This window comes from Pterocles gutturalis, unplaced genomic scaffold (assembly GCF_000699245.1).
Source record: "Pterocles gutturalis isolate BGI_N339 unplaced genomic scaffold, ASM69924v1 scaffold31733, whole genome shotgun sequence".
Classification (NCBI taxonomy): Eukaryota; Metazoa; Chordata; class Aves; order Pterocliformes; family Pteroclidae; genus Pterocles; species Pterocles gutturalis.
In genome coordinates, this window is record NW_010124027.1 from 363 (window position 1) to 14928 (window position 14566).

At 38.6% G+C, this 14566-nt stretch overlaps 1 protein-coding gene across 1 annotated transcript; it reads right to left on the reverse strand.

Annotated features, from left to right (window-relative positions):
- Positions 1-5309: 5309 nt before the first annotated feature.
- DUS4L (dihydrouridine synthase 4-like (S. cerevisiae)) lies at positions 5310-14289 on the reverse strand. The gene is made up of 6 exons (XM_010078137.1): positions 14180-14289; positions 13812-13933; positions 10252-10369; positions 8663-8785; positions 7483-7709; positions 5310-5898 (listed from the first exon to the last, which is right to left on the reverse strand). Exons 1-6 carry the CDS (start codon positions 14287-14289, stop codon positions 5651-5653), a joined length of 948 nt encoding a protein of 315 aa, XP_010076439.1. The 3' UTR covers positions 5310-5650.
- Positions 14290-14566: the final 277 nt, after the last annotated feature.

Sequence of the window (14566 nt, forward strand, 5' to 3'; positions counted from 1 at the left end):
CTGATTCGGTCGGGGACGTCAGCTCCGCTCTCTAGTGCGCTGATGGGTTTCTGAAGTTCAGTTTAAAACACTGTGTGTGGGGTGTTCCTTCCCCTCCACACATTACACTTCCCTCATGTATTACAATGCTGTAAACCTGTTTTCTCAAGGAAAATAGGCCCATTTTCATAAAGACACCACAAAAACCAACCAAACAACAGTCCCAAACACCGTCAAACAGGCCTGTTTGGACCTCACGAATAAAATAATGTTCCTTCAGAAAATCCTGTTCTATCCTATTGTCCTGTGTGGTGCTTTTTATCAGCATAAAGGGGCTCCGAGCACATAATTCCCATACTGTGGTACGCATTTTCCCATTTATCATCTCTTTTGCCACCCTTGTAACTCCCCTTCTTTGCCTCTGCGTAACTGCCCCCTCATCACTTTCCCCTGTTGTTTCTAGTTTTGCTGTATCTGTACCCACATCCATCATTTCTGATACTGTTGCGTGGGCAGTCCAGGCCTTATGTGGTATTACTGAGGCACTGATATGGTTATTGGGCACTCTTGGAACTGAAAGTTTCTAGTCCCGAAAGGACCCACCCAAAACTGCTCTCCAGTTATCTGTGTTGCTCAGTTGTTCTTCACATAACTCCCCCTTAACCACTGGTGAAATCCAGCCATCCCTTTTGCCAGCTTCTCACACTGCGGCAGTTCACATCCAGCAATTTCACATACCACCTTCAGGAGTTTTACACACACTTTTCAGTTAGCTCAAGCTAGGGCCCCCTCAGCAGCTTATTAACTTGCCTGCAGAGGCAGCAGGTCCTGAGGAGCTGCTGGTGGAAGAGGCTACCTTGCCTAGCTGCGCATCACCAGCCCCCTTGACACAGCTACCTGCTTTTGAGAATTCTGTCCCAATTAATTTCCATCAAAATGAGACAGATTAAATGCTGTGAATAGTAGCTCTTTGTTACTCTAATCCATTGGAACTGAAATGGGGTAGGAAGTTCTTGCATAAGCAGTTTTGAGCAGAGTTGTTTGCAGCTGTTCCAATCTGAAATTGTTTACACTTGAAATTTCCCAGGTCCGTGGCCTGGGGATGGAGCCAGTGTGTTAACATTTTCCTAGCTGCTGCCAAGCAATGTCTGGATGAAAGGTTACATCCCAAATAATTGTTTATGCATAACAAATATTGCAGAGTGATAAAACCAGGCATTTCAATCCAATCTACACAGTGGAAACAGCCTGGGTTGTAAGAAGGATTTCTAACCTGCTGGCATAAACATATTTAATCAGAAGCATAGACAAAACATAATCTCTTATTATGTCCTGGTTATTACATTTTAGCTATTGGCCTACAGCTGTTATACTTTACTGAAGCTGTATTAAAGACTTTTTCCTTTACTTCCAGAGCTGTTTCCATTTCTGAGCTCCCTACTCACCTCTCACTAGCACTGCCTCACACATCCCCACTGCCAGGGACTCGGGTCTGCTTTTTCCCTTCAGGGGCTTGGTAAGATCTCAGAAAGACTCACTCTGCAGTGACTGTTGTGCACTTCCACTGCAGCTGCTGTGTGTTCCCACCAACCTGGAATGCGATCCGAAGGACAGAGAGAAGCCTCCTGCAAACACCTGTGAGACCTCCCTTCTCCTCTCTGCCACGCCGGGGAAGTATTCCTCTAACTGAAGTTGTGAAAGTCTGGGTTGTTGATCTAAGGCTGCCTGTCTAGCAATGAACCACAATGTGGTAAGTATGACACCACTCAATATATATAATGGCTGGCTGCTTCAGGAAAAAACCTCACAAACCTTAAAACTTTACAGTTAAAAGAAAAACTTTCCTCTCCCACCAGTTAGGTGACAAAGTATTCAGATGCAGAAATGTGAAATGGCTGTGTATTAGCAGCTGCTTAGGGGACAGAAATCCAACTAATTCTCTGCTGAAAGAAAGGGCAGAGAAAGTTCAAAGTTGTTCCATTCTAGTTTGGCTTGTATGACAGCTGTCTTATCATCACACACGGGATTTGCCCAGCCATCAACCCAAGACAGAATGATGTGGAAATAACTATAGGTTAGAAATTAACTCTGCTAGACTTAAGGAAAATGCAAAGCCAAGGTCTTAAACAATGTGCAGGTCTTCCAAGTAATGTGTCTTTGTCTGATAAGCAGGATACGTCTGTCAAAAGCTGAAGTTCAAAATTATGAAATGTTGTTTGGTCAGCAACCAAGAAGAATGGCTGGGAGTTGCCAAAAGAAATAAGAAACTGGGGAAAAGGTCATTCTGGCAGAGGGAGATCACAACCACCGACTCACGGGCCACCTACACCAATTATACCACCAACTTGAAAGAAAGAACTAAGCATGCATACCAATTTGACCAATCATTAACAGAATAATAATGCATATGTATTAGGAAATTAAATATGTTCATGCTTTGTATATAAATAACTGTTAATCTGAAAGCTTGGTGTGCTGTCTTGGGACAGGCACCCATCTCTGCGCAGATATGTGATGAAAGGAAATACCTCCACTGTGTGTGTGGATTGGCTCTTCGCACACCGGGTGATGAACCCAGTTTTTGGGATAACAGGAAGAGACCTAAGAAACAACAGTAAGGAATACAGAAAATGGGATTTTACAGGCTGCATGAGGGAGCTGGGGTTGCTGCAGCAGGGTAAAAGTTGCAAAAAAATGATGAGGAAAGGTATGATGAGAATATGGCACTGTGTGGGATGGCTTAACATAAAGAGCTGGCTCAGTTACAGGAGGCAAAGGACCTAAAATAGGAAACAAAGCTTTGTATTTTATGTTACTTGCAGGATAACTTTTAAAAATTTGAAAATTAGAAAATAGAAAGACTTAGTACCTGACGATGTTACAAGTAACATATACAGGGAAGGAATATATAACATCAACTAGAGATGAGATTTTTCCCATATTCAAATGGTTTATAATAAGAAATATGACCATATTCTAAACCAACACTGTAAGTTAAATAACTCCCATCTTTAGCAATTTAGGTATATTAGAACAGTATGGCTGTTCAGGTATGGCTTTAAGCCTCCAATTTTGCAGTTTATTCTACATCAACAGTGAAGTGTGTTCAAATGCAAACAAAATTCACAAGGGAAGAAGGCATACAGTTCATTTTACCCTCAAAAAAAGGATGGTAAACTTCCATTGACTTTTATGATGCATAATTGGCCAGATCAAGCACTCCTTAATTACAAGCAATAGCAACCTAGGTCTTGTACTTCAGGCAGAAATCTCTGTGATTGATCTCACACAGGTACAACAACTGCTGCCTTCAAAATCATAAAGTATTCAGCTCCTAAATAGGTCAAGGTATTTCAAATCATCTACAATTCAGTTTCCCTACTATTACCAAAAAAAAAAAAAAAAAAAAAGCGCCTTGCATTTGTGTTATTTGATTATACTAAATAAATTTTTCTTCTCTGTTCCTTGTGGCTAATAAGACAGTTCAAAGCAAATAATAGTTGCTTGCCAAATCACAAAAATGTTAGGAAAATGCTAACACAGGGCTTGGTTATTACAATACTTTCAAGAATCCCTTTCTTCTACAATTCAGTTGTACAATTTTACTTTTCAATTTTGATGTAGAAGGCTGAAGGCATTTACAGAACTGGGGAGAACTGAGTATTGCACTATAGCTGAATGAACTTGAGACTGAAAATTCAGCAGTACAAAGTACAAGGTCACACAGTTGGGAAATAAGAACTTTTGCTGTAAAAGTGGGAGCTCATAAATTACGTTATGAATATTAGCTGAGGAAAAGTGAGGCATTAGAAGTATTAACTGCAGAAGACATTGCTGGGGTTTTATCTGGAATGCTATACGTAATTGTGCTCATCCAATGTCAAGAAAACATTACAATCCAGAAGAGTGGAAAAAATAGTTGTCTGAAGAAATGGAGAACCTATCACACCAAAAAAGGTTGTAGAGATTGTCTCAATTAGCCTAGGATAGCAAAGCATGTCTGTAGCTTTCCATTTGTTAACACATCAGGAAGGTTGTCGTCAAGTAGTTGTTCGCTGTTTGACCTTTCCTCCTGGACGTGCGCAGTTTCGTTGGCTTTAGGATTTTTCCATGTTTCTTCTTGGTGCTGATATTGTGCTTGTTTATGCTGACTTGTCATTGTTACATTCCTCTTTTAGTAGATACAGTTCTTAACTTACCCACCAGTTAACCACAACGATTAGCTAATACAAGATCCTGTGTCTTTTGCAACAAGGTGACCATATCAGAAGTCAAGTAACTTTGCTGTCTTAAATAATGAACTAGACTTGATGGTCATGCCTTTCAAACTTTTGTTCCTATGCCTAAATCAGAACATATTCACTAAGAAAAACGATCAAGTCTTCTATGCCATTGCATTAGAAGAATTGTGAGAATTTAGATACGTAAATGACAAAAAGATTTGGGGAGTAGCATCAAAAGCAATCTTCCCTCCCCCAGCTTGTCATAGTTTATAGTGTAATAAAAAAATTACAATTGTATACAAAACCAAGTAATTTATTTAGAAAATTTAGAACTATTCACTTATACATTCACAGAAGTATCAGAGTCAGAAAACTAAGCAACTTCTGGTATGAATTTCTGTGTAAACATATAAAGAAAACAAATTATTTGATTACAAATAATTGTACTGCACAGACTTGTGAAATTTCCCTTGCAGAAGAAATGCAGCTGGTGTATAATGCTATTATCTTGTTCTAATTTTCACTGTTTCCCTGCCATACAAAGATTCAAAGCCAAGGGGCTGTCATGCTTCGGTAAGCAACGTGCCATCAGGCAGAAAGGACTGTAAGAGTCCTACTGAGAGAATCTGTCAGCTTTTCTTTGACCTATAAAGTTCTGGTTTGGTAGACGACAGGGACTTAATCTTTTTTATAATTATTGTACATTAGATAAACAAAACTGAATTTAATTGAACTTTCAAGTCTCGTATTTTAGATTCAACTAAGTTTGTACATAGTTTAAACTATCTCTTCATTTTCCTCTTTCCTTCTATCTGTTGTCATTTAGCTATTACAGGTTTCTTTCACTATAAGAAGTGTGGCGTTTTTCTGAGTTTCAACTAGGTTTAGAAAGTTTTATTCTGCAGAAGGAACATCTAATTTAAAAGAGGATACTATGCTGGGCTTCAAGGCCTCACAGTCTTTAAGCTTGAAAAATCTACTCAAATGTAAAAGTACAGCTTATGTCAGTTAAAGCAAAACTTCAGTAATTGCTCCCTTTGTATTATTTTGGTCTGAAATTCTTGGTATTATTTATGAGTAGTCCTTCTGATTTTAGGAGGTTTCATGTAAGATAGACCCTAGTTTTGCAAACATATTGCTGTAAGCAATTGGCTGGTGAAAAAATAAATTAAATTATTCGAGTTTTACAATAATTAATCCTCTGTGTAGTAGGGCACTGTAAACAGAATTCCACATTTGTGGAAACTTGAGTATTTTCTGGAGTGAAAACTGCTGACATAAAAATACTAAAAATATAAAGTATCACCTTGATTAGAATGTTATGCTGTGTTGGAAATACTTATGCAATATATGAATGTGACTAATAAGCAGGAACCCAATTAAAACTTTAACAATGCATTGGCAATTGCAAAATACAAGTTTACACAGAGCTAAAATACTTTCAGTTATCACACGCCATAATGGTCATTCAGATAATCTAGTACTGCTGAGGTACTTGATAAAACATTAAAAACTTTTTTTTCTTGTTTTGAAGTTATCCGTTCCATCATGTACATTAAGTGGTGATGAAAACATGTAAAAGGAGTTCCATGGTCAAGAGCAATGTCAACCCAGTCCTGGATGCACTTCAAGGGTGTCTCTTCGTATCCTGCAAACATAGCTGGATTTGCTAAGAGTCCTCTAGCCACCATTATACCTAAATCAGAAATTAAAGCAGTAAGTCACATTTTAGTTTAAAATTTACATTAAATCTTCCTGTATATTTTGTACAGCACTCCTTAGGACAAACACTCAAAGCTTATAGACAAGTAATGGGAGAACAACAGGGATAAGTATTATAGCTGTATCAGAGAAATCCATTTAAAAATCCAAACCTCAGAGTACCTACACCACCCGTGAACACATTCCACTTGATAACGTATTCTTCCAGAAATTTTGAAACAAAACACAGGACAAAGAAGCCTTTCTTCCCTACTTTTGAAACTGCAATTCAACAGTATTTTGTTTTTATCTGCTACACACATACAAGCCTGCCTTTTTAATGTAAAATTATGACAGAAAGACACATGAGTAGTAATATGATAAATTTAGTTATCTTTAGTGCAACTCATCTGATTCACTGACCTAGAATTCTCCTTCTAGTAAGAGCTCAATGTCTCAATTATATAAATCTCAGGGCTCTTGATCTGCAGAAAATCTTTCTGAACAAGCTAGCGTATTTGCAACTGTAATCCCAAATTGTCAGTTAAACCTGTACAAGTTCTACTGCAATTCTCCTGTGATTAAAGGATTCTGTTTTCCTGAAGCATCAACATATAATCTATCACACTTAGTCTTTTAGTAAAAAATAGGATAATAAAAAACGAAAAATCAATTTTGCTATTGTATGTGACAGAAAAAAACTGATGCTTTATATTCTTACTATTGAGGAAGGTCAGCTAGGCTATTAGAACATACTTTTCTGTTATGTATTTCCTTCCTGCTGTGCATTTGGGGGGAAAGTCACTGTAGTAGTGTGGCAATTTGGTTCAACTAATTGTTGTTGTTGCTCTTGAACACCAATAGTGTCAAAAGAAACCTGCCACATTAACTTTTCCTCATGACGCTAGCTACTGTTCTTGAGCTGTAAGATCCAAAGTGTGTAGATACAGATCACCACTTCAAAACATATACTGAATTTCCACATTGTCTTGAAACCACAGACAGCTGCAGGAATCTACTGTGACTATATAACTGCACGGCAATCCTGCAAAAAATCCCAAAATTTTACCACTGAAGTGTAAGACAAGGTAAATACATACAGATATGAGAGTGCAATGCCCCACTGTGTCTGTGAAGCTAACTACCTTAACTGTTAAGTATCTGGCTTAACAGTATTTCCCTTTTCCACCATATTCTTACTATAAGAAATCTGCTCCCATGTGCAGGAAGTAGAGATTTCCAAGTGGAATTTCACAGTTCTTTACAAGATGATAAGCTCCATAAAGAGATGGGATGAATATCTGAAGGTCACCCTGAACTTCACTACTGAGTGATGAGATAGCATAATTAAGCAAAGAGCTTTTTTAATTTGCCACGGAAATCATTACTTGTGTCTTTGAATAACAGTGTTCTAGTGCTGTGATGATTACAAGTGATTCTGTTTATAAGGCATCTAATAAATCCTCTTTGATTTGTCTCCTCAAAAAGTACTAAAAGCATGTCTTACTTATAGCCAAAATAAATACTTTGAAATCTGATTTGTAAGTTTACTTAGAAAATAGAGTATGTTTAATCTTACCATCTGCTCCTGTCAACTGATGAACACTTTCAGCATCTTTTAAAGTTTTAATGTCTCCATTAGCCACAATAGGTATAGACATGCTTTGTTTAATTATTTTAATTGCATCATAATGTACAGGCTGATGTCTTTCTTCTATGCTTCTCCCATGTACTGTAATCCATGAAACTCCACATGCTTCAGCTTTTTGACACAGGTCAACTGTTCTTTTTAAGTCCTCATGGATCCTAAAATTCCAAGGAGTGAAAACATTAAATAGTAAGTTACCTGAACTGTATAAAAGGCCCTCCTCCGTAAGTGGAACTTACCACAGATTTGTATAAACAACAGTATAAATAAAGAAAATATTACTGTTGTAAGATAAACACGTTTTTTTAATAAAGACATATGAGCTTCATGTATTGAAACCACTATCTAATCTACTATTTCCCAATTATATCACATCTCTGAAATATACAGAGTAGATTTTATAGAGATTGAGCAAGGGTGCCCAAAAGATTCTAAAGTAAACATCATTATTTTGCATATTTTGTGAAAAAAAATTCTGATTTATAACAGGTCTCCTCTCCTGAAGGACTGCAAACAGAGCTGAAACTTAACTGACAAGTATGCAAAAGCCACAAAGGATGTGTGGATAAATAGTGGATGGAGTTGTACAAAGCAATGCAAAGCAACAGTTTACAGAGGTTTAGGAAGTGATGAAGGGAAGCAGGATGTGTTCCTTACAGCAGCTGTGGGGACCAGTTCCCAGTTCTGTTACCCTTCTCTTTATAGCCAATAGCAGCTGTGGCTCTGGCCTCCAACAGCTCACAAAGTAAATCCTTGTGATGATACAGACTATGCATCATTTTTCTTTTATGGAACCCTAAACCTTTGAACTTGTACTTTCACGTCACTTGAATTGCAAGAAAACTCTAGCATCCAGTATGTTATCTGGGTAAGCCATCAAGGGCTGTGCTGCTTCTGCTATCTAAGTTTGGGATTACTTCCCCCAGATACCCTTTCACCATCTGGGGTCAAAAAATCTCAGCAGTCTTCACATATAAGGCAATGATTATATGTGTAATATCACATTAACAGAATTACATATATTATAGTGTAACTATTACATTAACACGATCCTTAAAAAAATTAAAAAGATTCTTTCATGTACCACAAACAGAACTCAAGTTAGACGCACCTTATTTTAATAGATACTGAAAATCTAGGGTTGTCGATCTGATTCCGCACACGTCTCACCATATCTCGAACTAGCTCTGGTTTATTTATTAAACAAGCACCATAACCTTCTGCCATGGCCCATCTTTAAAAGAAAAAGAACATTTGTATTCTACATTTGAAAAAATGCAGATCAATTTCAGTCAAATGCATCTGTTTCCTTCCTTACGAACTTTAGAATGTGTAGTTGAGCAAATAAAGATAGTACTGGCTGTAGATCAAGGATTTGTTTGCAGTTTGACACCAGCTTTTAGATCCTGGGTCAGTCTCCATTGTGCTGTTAGAACTTTGGACAAGTTACTAATCTCTTCCAGTTCAATTTCCTGTCCACAAAATGGACTCACAAGGAAGATAAATTAACATTTAATCAACAATGGTTTAGATCATACATAAATAAGTTTGATGGTTCCCCTTCCATTGGGTCATGCATTTCTTCTAAACAGAAAATGACTGGATTGAAAAGGAAGATTTTTAAGTGCAAGTGAGGATCTGATTTCAGTAATATTATGTTTTCCTTCAACTACCAAACACTTTATTTTGATTGGCATGAAATAACCTTTGCTTCCACTTAACAGCAACAGTTTTATTCTTAAACATTTTTTCTTGTAAAGGCAGATTAAATGCATGAAGTTTTGTTATTTTGAAACTGGTATGCACAAGAAACAAAGGATTCAAACGTAAGCATATATTTTTGGCCTAAAAGGAACTTACAGTTTGGCATAATTAACTGTAGTTAGCTTACCAAAAAAAAATATACTTCCATTCTGAAGTCTCAGATCTTTCCAGAAAAAGAGTTTTCTCAAATACTGTAATTTTAAGTCAAGAAAACCTAATTAGAATAGACAAATTAAGTATTTGCACCGTAATGCTATCTTTTGCTCCCTACATTTATTTTTGAGGTCTTCACTTAGAAAAAGACTGCCTGATGAGCAGGTAATAAATGGTTCACAATTGAACCAGTTAGCAAGAATCTTCATTTGTGCATTGCTACTGTTTCTCTGTCAAGACAAAATCTTTGTCAATTTAAGTGAGAAGTAGATCATTGACTCACTGTACTTATAAGCCTAATAAAAGATTGAAGAAATTCTTTTCAGCACTTCCTGAATAATATCTGTATAATTATATTTTAGAGACTATCCTTCACTTGCAGAAGTCTGAGACATCAGGGACTTGCCTCATTATTTTGGGAATTAATAACATAATTTCTCAAAACACTCCCCAAATTATTTCTGGCAAGCTCTTTTTGGTAATGCATATTTAACAGCTGTTGTGAAGGGATGGACATTTCACTTCTGAGCCAACACTCAATATATCAGAAATGAAAAAAGGCAAGTCGGCATATGTACCTGGTTTTCCCAGTCTCACCACGGTGACAGACATCTCAGAACATTCAGAACAGTGTCTTGCCACCTAGATATTTCCGACAGATTAAAAAGATACTTCTCTCTCAAAGTCTGTTTTTAAGTTAAGACAGAAATTACTACGAAAACGAAGACATTCTTTATGCTCAAATTATTTAATCATATTTACCCAGCTTTTTCAAAACTTTACCTCTGAGGACAGCCACAGTTTAGGTCTATTCCATCTGCAAAAGGACAGACGATACGGGCAGCATCACACAAAACCTGTGCTTCCTTAGCAGCAAATTGAACAATCAATGGATGATCACCTACACCAGTGAAAAGATACTTAGAGATTTAAAAAACTCAAGTGAATAAAAAGAAGAAATTCTAAATTTTGAATGTTCTTCATATATTGAAAAGCTGTCTGGCCATGGTCCTGGGCAACTGGTTCTAGGTGACCCTGCTGGAGCAGGGAAGGGGACTGGACAACGTGACCTACAAAGGTCCTTCCAAACTCAACTATTTTGTGATTCTGCAAGCCCTAGATCACAAATGAATAAAGGGAGCTTACTAAAGTAATAAGGCTATTAAGAGAAGTGGGAATTCAGACAAACACAGGTATCCTAGACAGGTGCTGGCTCAAAGTTTCTGACTGAAATTGGTCAGATGCTTATCTTTCACAAAGATGATATATGAAACTAAGAATTCTCTATTTTTCAGCAGCCTTCATGCTTCTCCTCCTAGCCTACCCCTTCTCATCTGCATGCTGCCCTTGTGCTGTGCTGCCATGGCTGTCTGTTGTGCCAGGTGGGAAACTTGCTTATAGAACAAACCCTTCAGAAAGGAGCTAAGAGCTTTGCCCTTCCTTATCCCAACCCATCTTCCTCCTCTTCTGTGCCAGCATGGCTGGTTTTATCCACAATGCGATATGCAGACTTGGAATGAGAACACACAAGCAGAGGCAGCTTTAGCTCAAGTGGGAAACCAAAGTGTCAGTGCTCCTCAACTTGGGTCTGCTGAATTACTTGTGATTTACTAAGACCCTGCAGAGAGCCAGATGGTCATTTGGAACATGCTCTCCTCTTTTACAGCTAGTGCATTACATTAAAGGCACCTAAAAATATCTCAAACAGCCTTAGTGCTCACTTTCTGTATAAACAATTGCTGCAGTTAAGAGGAAGGTGGGGATATCTGAGCACTGACGGAAAGAGATGATCCGACAAATGCACAAAGCAAGTGCACTTCTGGTACTGAAAGGACCACAAGTGCTTCTGAGGATTTTTCTATTTTAGTGGAAAATAGGCAGTTCTATAAGTAGTGGAGCTTAAGTCAGAAAGGGCAGCAGTATCCTCTCAATCAAGCTGAGACACTGATAGAAGTAACCTAAAAATCCAGCAAGCAAATATAATCCCCTGCGTATTTTCAAAACAGTGTCCATTAAGTACAATGCTCTAGCTAAAAAGATTTACGTTGTTACAGTTAATATTTTGTAAGAATCCCACACTCCTAGTTTTAGGGTCGAGCATTAAGCAATAAAAATACTGAGTCTAGCCATATTAATTTTTTTAGCAGCAGCCACAGAGAACATCTACCTCTATTTGAGAAATACACAACAAAGAAATATCAGTGCCAAAGAAAATGCAAAACAGAAATGGCAATTGCAGGCTCCAAACCTACTCCACTAATTAGAAGACAAAATGTTCAAACAGCCAGGAAGTTGAACAGAAAACCACAGTAAAATTTCACAACCTGCTGTGGAGCTACTTGTTAAAAGCATAAATGCTAATAATGTAAATACTATAATCTTGGCAAAGCTGTCTGAGGCAGAATGTTTTAGAGGTCTATAAAATTAAGGCGAGCATGAAAGAGGTGAAATAGGGAAAAAATATTGTTTACAACACTAGAACATGTCATTTTGTACCCCTCATTATCAGACAGCAAAATTACAGCATAAAGGAGAATCTCCTCCTTACCTGTCCCTGCACCCCCCCAGAATACACTACATCTCTGATCTGTGGAACTTCAATGCCACAGAACGTTGTGTAGATCAGCAGTACAAATAATTCAAAGGGGGCAAGCCAGTGGCTCTGTGGAGCTCTGAGCCATATATATTCAGTTATGTTTTTACTCATTTATTTTTACACACAAAGAATTATTCATGCTTTTTTAAAGTTGAATTCCACTAAGTCTACCTGTGCTTCCAAATGTGCCTTTTCTCATTTACTGCTCTGCTCCATTTGAATAATGCACCACAGTAAACAGCCGGTGCTAAAATAACGAAATATACTTCCCCTGCTATTATATACACACTTGTGAAACCACCAGTTCAGTGGTCTGAATAGATTAAATCATTACACTACGTAGATCCTACATGCTGATCTTGCTATCACGTTAGCAGTGCTCTCTTCATTCCTACAGTTCCAGCCTATGCTTGGATGGTCCTTGTTAAACTCTTCTACCGTACCCACTTTATGCCAGCAGATCTGTATTGTTACTGTCACCTCTTCCCATGTATTTCATACCACTTTTCTGTTTTGCATTACAGCCAGGACTTGGTACAACTCCTTATACCACTTCTCTGTATGCATTCTGGTTATGTTTCTGTACGATGCCTGAAGCCTTGCTTCTCCCCATCAACCCCAGCCATGCTTCAGCTTCCTGGTCTCTTCTTGCTCCTTTTTATCACCCTCTCAATATCTCAAGGAGTCCACCAACAGCCCCTTGCGGTTTCCACTCCAGCTACTTTGGAACCCTGCTTCTTTTATCAGTTCTTGCTTCCACTGTATCAATGTCCGGTCTATTAATTTTTTCACCTTTAGGAACCCTCTTATTTTTGTTAAGAGACCAGACAACTTTTCCTGGCAATGAGTTAAGTGTTCGTCTCTGAAACACACAAGAAACAGCAACTGCTGGGAAAAGAATCTTCCTACCCTCTTGTACCTGGTCTTCCTGGGATGGAGTTAATTGTTAAATTTATTTAAAGTTCATTTATAGCAGCCTCTATGGTGCTGTGTTTTGGATTTTGTGACAGTGTTGATAATGCACCAATGTTTTGGCTATTGCTGCACAGTGTCAAAACTTTCTATTTTTCTCACTCTACCTCCCCCAGCCCCCAGCAAATAGATTGGTGTGGGCAAGAAACTGGCAGTGGACACAGCTGGGACTGCTGACCCAAACTGACCCAGGAATATTCCATACCATGTAACATCAAGCTCAGCAATAAAACTGGAGTGGTAGGGGAAGAAGAAAGTGAGCTGGGACATGGAAATTGTGTCCCAGGGTGGCCTTTCCTTGGAGACTGGTTGGGCATTGGTCTGCTTGTGTGAAGTCGGAAGTGACTGCCTTTGCATCACTCGTTTTTTTCTCCATCTTTCCTTTACTTATTAAGCTGTCTTCATCTTGACCCATGAGTTTTTCTTGCTTTTGCTTTTCCTATTCTCCCCCTGTGCTGCTGGGGAGGGGAGGTGGAGGAGGAATGCACAAGCAGCTGTGGGTGCACAGCTGCTGGCCAGCTACAGGTGGTCAGCCCACCACACATCTATATCAGTTTGGAGGCAAGGTTTTCCACTATTTCATTTGACACACTATTACTGGAATGTGCTTACTCTCACCTAGAATATTTCTGTGGTTTTACAATCAATCATATACAGTATACCAAAATTGTTAACGGATGTCAAGTTGTGTGACAGACTTCATTCACTTGGCCAATTTGGTTCACCATCACATAAAACATTCTAACAAGGCAATGGTTTATTAAAAAAGAAATACCTTTGTTTGTTGTGAATTCACTGTCTCTAGCTTTTGCAGATCTCACAAAATCAGCTGCCACTATCATTGGTGTATAACACAAGTCGCAACTATATTTCCTAACCAAGGTTCTGAAAGGCAACCTGCAGACACATGAAAATTAAGAGATAACTAGTAAAGGCATTTTTCTGATTAGCTATTCTAAAATGCTATTCTGACATGCGGTTCTGTGGGGATGTGGAAGTATAACCACAAGATAAAACATGTCCCACGTCTATCTCAGTCTTAAATCATTAAAGGAGAAAAAGGTAATCATCCCTGTTTTTACAGTCAAGATAAACTTCCTCAGAGAAAACACTGAAAACATAGCTGACGTGCCAGTTACTTACTTCGAATAGCGAACCATAGGGGCACATATTTTTACAACTTGCCCAGAATGAAACAAATCCATGGGGTCTTTTAGCTGGCATTGTTTAGTTTCTACGACGTCACCAACCATGTATAATTAACGATCCTTTCAGCATCTGGAAAAGCGATCAGTGTTTGTGGTGTAAGTAACTCAGCTGGTTCTCACAGGCTGCGCAGCAAAGCGTTAGAGCTTGCACTGGACCTGCTTTTTGGTGAAGCATCCCGCAAGCAGCCCCTCACCTGCACGGTGTCAGGAACAAGCCTTCTGCCACCGCCAGCTCTGAACCCACCGCCCCGCTGCTGCACCCCCGTCATGTTTCCCCTCCTCCCAGCGCAGGGCCGGCTCCGAGGGCAGCCCCTGCCCTGCC

Coding starts and splice junctions, on each gene's coding strand:
- DUS4L (XM_010078137.1), bottom strand. CDS start 14,289: ATGGTTGGTGACGTCGTAGAAACTAAACAATGCCAGCTAAAAGACCCC. Junction 10,370..13,811: donor TGAATTCACAACAAACAAAG/GTATTTCTTTTT, acceptor TCACTGGTGTAG/GTGATCATCCATTGATTGTT. Junction 8,786..10,251: donor AACTGTGGCTGTCCTCAGAG/GTAAAGTTTTGA, acceptor TTTCTTTTAAAG/ATGGGCCATGGCAGAAGGTT.